Raw genomic sequence first — 6,194 nt, forward strand, 5'->3', positions numbered from 1 at the left:
TTATGGATTTATTATTTATGATAATTATTCCTTACTAAATACGTCATTTTCAGAACTTGACAAAATAAAGTGCCCACTTCATTGTTAACTCATGAAACTGCCACGTGGCTGGATATAATTGCTTCGACTATAAATACTATTAATATATGGCTAAATTCTTTAACTACAAATCATTATGAGGGATAATGATAGCTTCTTGTATGGTCTCATTTCTAATCCAAGTCACCCACTTAATTTTATTTGTATCTCCAAATAAACTTTAACCTCCAATAATTGGTTAAGTTGCTGTAAGTGGGGGAATAATTCCGTTCCATTTAATAAGTTAATTAATTTACTTATTTATTTATTTATTAATAGAAATTCTGTATTATTGCGCCGAAATCTCACCAAAATCATATACTAATTCTTCATGTGTATATATAACTCATGATTCTCTTTTGACATTAACTTTCAAGCCACTGATAATTACTTAAAATCAGTTTGAGTTTGACCACAATATTTATTGGAATGTATTTTATTATTATTGTTTTGGTTAAGAGTACTTGAAGGGTTCCCCCACTACTTCCCTTTATTTAGTCATTTCATGGCTAGATATTATCACATAAACGACTATATATGATGAAATTCTGAATTCAATTTGCAACACTAGGTAATATATCTACTTTGTAAGATGGAACAAGAACTTTTATCTTAACTTTCCTAAATTACTAATGAAATTTGAATTTTAGTGAATCTCAATCATCCTGTTTCTATTTCTACTAAATATATGGTTAGCTGAGTTGTAACTTGCGTGTTATGGTAAACTTTTACCTTAACTTATCTTTAATTTAATAAAATATTATTGTACATATTTTTAGTGTCACCAACTAATATCAGGCTAACATTTTATGTAATGAACTTGGCTTTGTTAAAAGTTACAAGATATTGAAAAATTTAATTTAGCAGTGATGAAAAAATACATAACATTTTAATATAAACTTTTGCTTTCTGTAGCTCTATCTTTGTTTAAAAAAAAATAGAAAATAAGTTCTATACAAAAATGCGTTCTTTTATTTATTTAATTTTTTTTTTGTACAGAAAGCGTTTTATCGAATTTCAAAATGAATTATAGATTTAATTCAAGATGGACGTGACCCTAAAATATGTTTTTTTATTAAGACAGAGTACAAGCCCATAAGTATTCTCCATGTCCGAAAAAAAAAATGTTAAGAATTGCCATTACTCCCTTTCCTTTGTATGCAAGTTGCAAGATTCCAGAAACCTTTTAAGAAATGACGAGATAAATAACTAGTTCAAAATAAATTTGGGTTGATTTAGTGATTAACTCACTAGTCCACTTAAACAAGTGTCGGAGGTTCGAATCCTATCTTATGCATGCAGCAATCTATTGACTAGCAACAAACTCTTAAATAGAACTCCGATTTGTGACGGATTAGTCATTCACTTACCGGGCCAAGGGATAGGCGATTCAAGGTAACTTGATAGATTGAAGTTTTTCAAATGAAGTGAGGTGTCCAAGTCCATTTCCTTGTATGAATTTCAAATGATCAAGAATTGAGTCAACAAGCTCATCATTCCATTCCACCATCCAAGTTAGCACTTGGAAAGAGATGTGAACAATTTGCATCGGCATACGACAAATGGAGAACATCCAAATGCTCAGACCTGAAACAACTTCTGATCTCTTGATGAATCAAAACTCGAAAAGCTATAGAATGAAGCTTACACACAATGATCTTATAACAATAATACACATCAGTATCTTAGTATTATAGAGCTACCAAGTCTTGGAGGCTCCGTCACTTCGTTGCCAACTATAACATGGCCTTCAATTAAAGACTAACACGTTTTTTGGGCGGCTCATAAAAACATCATAATGCATGAATAAGCATATTTTATAACCAGAAATAGGAAAAAAGATGCTTCATCTGTATATATATATATATATAGCAAGCAGTCCATGACCTTCCAAAAGAATATCGTATTAAATAACCTTTTTTTTTCATTTAAACTTGATTTATGTATTGAAAGAAAACAAGGCCTACTACACATAAGATGTATTAACCCAAATACTAGGATTGGCATAAGACTGAATGGCTTACAATCAGTGAAATAGTATTAACCAATTTCTCTATTATAACCCGAAAATGACAAAGTTAAAGAAAAAAAATGTCTAAAGGAAGAAAAAATAATTAGTTATGTTAGTAAAATAGGAAATATAGTAGGCAAAGAATTTGCCAAAAATACAGAAAAGCAGACCAACAACTAATCTGCTGCTTACCTAGAGGGTGAATTGGCTATACCAGTTGGATGATTTTTATGAAGGTCTATCAATTAATTCTTGAAAAATTACTTTACAAAATATACAGACATGCTCAGGCAAGAGAATATGGCAGAAGTTCATATTAGTGCTCAGGCTTGACCCTGGCCTTCAATATTCCAGGAAGTGGTGGTGATGATGGAGGCCTCACGGGTGGGTTTGAAACTGTGGTAGGAGCCTGCACATGAAACAACCCTGACATGCTAGAACCTTCACCGCCATCTGTAACATTTGGCGTTACATTATTATCGTTCTGAGGCCTTTCAGAAAATTTCATTGCCTTGAGAACATAGTTGTCATCATGCAGCTCAAAAGGAGTACTGCAAAGAGAGCATAGAAAGTAAGAAACTAAATTTCGACATTAAAAAGTTCCAATGGATAAGATGCTAGGGAAGTGGAAGAACAATTCTTCACACAATTCCATTTGACCATTATAGTGCGGTGCCGTTTGACCATGTGATTATACTAAATAAGAAATCTCAAAAATCAAGAATACACAAGATAAATACAGTCAACATTCACCATTCTTTCCGAAAGAATGCAAGGTAAAGCAATTGAAGCCTTCTTACCTATTGAAATCAAAATGAACAAGCTGCATATCTTCTGATATTTCCACTTCAACAGTTGCATGCGGACGTGTCTACAATTTGCAGAATCCAGGAATGAGATTAATTAGAAATTACATCCATTAAGAGACACATTAAACGAGAATATAATTCTAATTAATTTGCCTACAAGTTTAAGTGAAGTCAAATCTAATAACGAATTAACAATATATTCCATAAAATTCAAATCTTAAGGCAATTGATTATGTAAATGCTACCTAGTTCGTTCAAACATGTGTTGCAACCAATATTAAGTAAGAATTATTGAAGAATTTAAGGTCCAAGGAAAACTGTTCAACCATTTATAGTGTAAAAATTCACCAAAAAGGAAAAAACAGGAGATGATGAGATGATAATATACCTGCACTAGAATAAAGGGCAAAGATACACCTCCACTGGGAGCATTTCCTGAGCTACATACTTGCTCATTCCGTTTTATGAGGTTCTGAAGACCTACATACTTGATGAAATAATAGAATTATTTAGCAAGAATTCACTAATATGAAATAAAAGTAATATTTTAGGGCTTTCCCATAATCAAGTGCAAAATATCCTTGCAGACAAGGTCTACAACTCATTTCCAAAGTAAATCACTAGAGAGTAAGCATTCCTTACTTGCTCTTCCAGCTCTTGCAAGTAAGCTGCTTTCTTTTCGATTCTATTCCTAATCCCAAGACGTTCTGTCTGTTGAATCAATTATATCGAAGAAGCGAAAAAAGTCAAACATCTCAGTGAGAAAAGAAGCCAACAGGTGCCAGGTAAAATTGCTACTAAATATTGTTTACAAACCTTTAGTTCTTCAATATCACTCTGGCTAGTACGAGGAAGACCCTTCCATTGTATTTCCTTTTTATCCTTAGAAATGATATCCATTGCCATGAGAACATTCAAAGCATCATAGACCCTTCGACGAATATTTTTCTCATCATATTGTTGCTGCCAAAGGTTCACCGGGAAGAAAAAAGTCAACACAACATACATCTTACAACCTCAATCCGCATGAAGCACATAGTATACAAGTTACTTATTCAAAGAATAGCAAACCTGATCAGGGGCTAAAACACTGTTGCTTGGGTCAGCAAATTCAGCAACAAGCTCATCTGCTACCTATGACATGACCAAAATCCGCAATAAAATTTAAAAATGAATTATACCTATGATAATACGATGCATCCATTAACCACAATTTACAATAAAATGAACAAATATATTAATAATAGTAGGTAACAAGTCCAAAGAGGTAGACTATATTTAAAGAATTCAGAGCATTAAGAAATTGGGTAAAACAGAGACGTGATAAAACATACATTGATTACTGTTACACGTTTTTTGGTTTGGATTCTATATTTAGATAAATTTCTTTACAATAGAACTGAAAACCATTTTGCAAAATTTATAGCTACTAAAAGATTTATTTGAAGTAACGGGATAACCTCGTTGTATGTTGTGCGTCCCTTGCTCTCCACCTTCTCACAAACTGGAGACAGCCAACAATAAATGAGAAATAGAGTAAGAAAAGTGGCATCATGACCTCCCAACAATAATGCCTTCAACAAGGCATCTAAACATCATTGCTAAAATTTTGCAGTTATCTTCTCATAATCAATTGTATATGACATGCTAAATTCAATTTTGCAAGATCAAAGGTACTCCTAATAACCATAGAAGGTCTGAAATTTTTGTTAAAGAAAACAAATTGGTAGGGAAAGATAAAAAACCTTTCATGCTAAACTGGCGGAGCCCTCTTCCACTCTTATCTCCTCCTACAGCCCGTTGACCTCTCTTTTTCTTCTTGCTACTGTTTATAAGCATAATGGATGAGAACCAATTGGGGGGGCAAAAGAAAAGACAAAGACAGCATTGAATTTTGAAACTACAAGCAGATAACTAACACTTGCAAGTTTTCCTTTTATATTTTAACCTCAGACCAGGAGAAAAAAATGCATTGTTAAAAATTTCATATATCAATAAAGAAAATCTACAAGTCAAACAACACTTTGTACCATATGAACCAAACGTATAGATTTAGTACAAGCTCAAAGGATAATGGTAATGGAAGACTCACGCAACTGCTCCCTGCGATCCAGCATCGTCACCATGAATGTCAAGATGGTTTAATCTGAGAAAAGTGCTATCACTAGCAGGTGTTGCCATTGTCTGCTCACTCCGGCTGGACGGTGACCCCACACTCCTGCTTGTTGACATTGACTGACTCGAAATTGTTGCTCCATGACCCAGCATCTCCTCGTCATCTTCCTCAGGACATGGTTGTTCGGGTTGTGTTCCCATCTCGACAATTTAATTAACTCAGGGATAAGCTTGGGAAGAAACCCACAATGACAGAACTGAAGCAAAACTGAATTGAACACCACTTCTGGTAAACCTGTTTGACATGAACAAAACTGAATAATCCAATCAACCAGTGTTTCCACTTTCCATTCCATTCTGTAAGAATAACAAAATGAAAATGCTCATGACATACATACATACACACATACATAACAGCATTCAGCAGAAACAGAGCACATCAAATTCTTCCCACACAAGGGACAAATAATCAAAGAATTGGCATCTTCCTAAGCCATAAGGTTCACCTAAACACATAACACACACTGAAATTGGACAGCTAAACAATCTTTCTATAGTAATAATTCAGTTCAATCCCAATCGCATACATAGATTAAATCTTAATAAAAGATTTTCTTTTGCCGCATCATATCAAATCATATGTACTCTCAATTTCAGCATCCATGAATATGAATGGATAAGAATAAAATTGCATATATTGACACTACGATTACTCACCAAAATCGTTTTGCAGTGCCAACGACGTCGTTCTTAATGACAAAAACAATTGTATTGAGAAATAGAGCCTAACCAGAAATTACCCTAAATGAGAGATTAGGGTTTTTGGGAGCTTTAACAACAGAGACAGAACAGAAGGAACTAACTTCGTTCTCTTTGGAAAAGAGAATGCGGCTTCAACAAACCCCGCTTCTTAATGTTTTCCATTTTCCACCTTTTTGTCATAGGATTTGAACGTTTGGCCTATTAAATATTAAATAGTCCAATAACAAAAATATACTTTTTTGGAAAAAAATTTTAAATTTCTATAATAAATTAATAATTACTTCAAAAGACAACGAAATCCTTAACAAAAAATTCAACCTGACTCCTAAATTTTATTTTTATAGGACTAATTAGTCTCTGTATCAAAAAATAATTAATATTATTTTTTTTTGCACAAAAACTAATCAGTCCAAAAAAAA

At 33.2% G+C, this 6,194-nt stretch overlaps 1 protein-coding gene across 6 annotated transcripts; it reads right to left on the reverse strand.

The window, feature by feature from the left end:
* Window positions 1-2,113: 2,113 nt before the first annotated feature.
* On the reverse strand, window positions 2,114-5,957 carry LOC112737307 (transcription factor-like protein DPB). Of its 6 annotated transcripts, none has more exons than XM_025787151.2 (10): window positions 5,804-5,957; window positions 4,991-5,308; window positions 4,644-4,723; window positions 4,359-4,402; window positions 3,970-4,032; window positions 3,715-3,861; window positions 3,541-3,609; window positions 3,287-3,385; window positions 2,890-2,960; window positions 2,114-2,640 (listed from the first exon to the last, which is right to left on the reverse strand). In XM_025787151.2, exons 2-10 carry the CDS (start codon window positions 5,212-5,214, stop codon window positions 2,406-2,408), a joined length of 1,032 nt encoding a protein of 343 aa, XP_025642936.1. In that variant the 5' UTR covers window positions 5,215-5,308; window positions 5,804-5,957; the 3' UTR covers window positions 2,114-2,405. The 6 variants fall into 6 exon arrangements, with proteins under 6 accessions (XP_025642936.1, XP_072067371.1, XP_025642937.1 ...); XM_072211270.1 differs by having other exon boundaries at window positions 5,814-5,955; XM_025787152.2 differs by having other exon boundaries at window positions 4,991-5,327; window positions 5,804-5,955.
* Between the last annotated feature and the right edge of the window lie 237 nt (window positions 5,958-6,194).

Source organism: Arachis hypogaea, chromosome 13 (genome assembly GCF_003086295.3).
Source record: "Arachis hypogaea cultivar Tifrunner chromosome 13, arahy.Tifrunner.gnm2.J5K5, whole genome shotgun sequence".
Lineage (NCBI taxonomy): Eukaryota > Viridiplantae > Streptophyta > Magnoliopsida > Fabales > Fabaceae > Arachis > Arachis hypogaea.

Bases quoted from the DNA above. Each gene is read 5' to 3' on its own strand.
- LOC112737307 (XM_025787151.2), bottom strand. From the start codon at position 5,214: ATGGGAACACAACCCGAACAACCATGTCCTGAGGAAGATGACGAGGAG. The intron at 3,610-3,714 runs GTTTGTAAACAA...TTGATTCAACAG, and splicing joins GTGATATTGAAGAACTAAAG to ACAGAACGTCTTGGGATTAG. The intron at 2,961-3,286 runs GTATATTATCAT...TGCAAATTGTAG, and splicing joins TGCCCTTTATTCTAGTGCAG to ACACGTCCGCATGCAACTGT.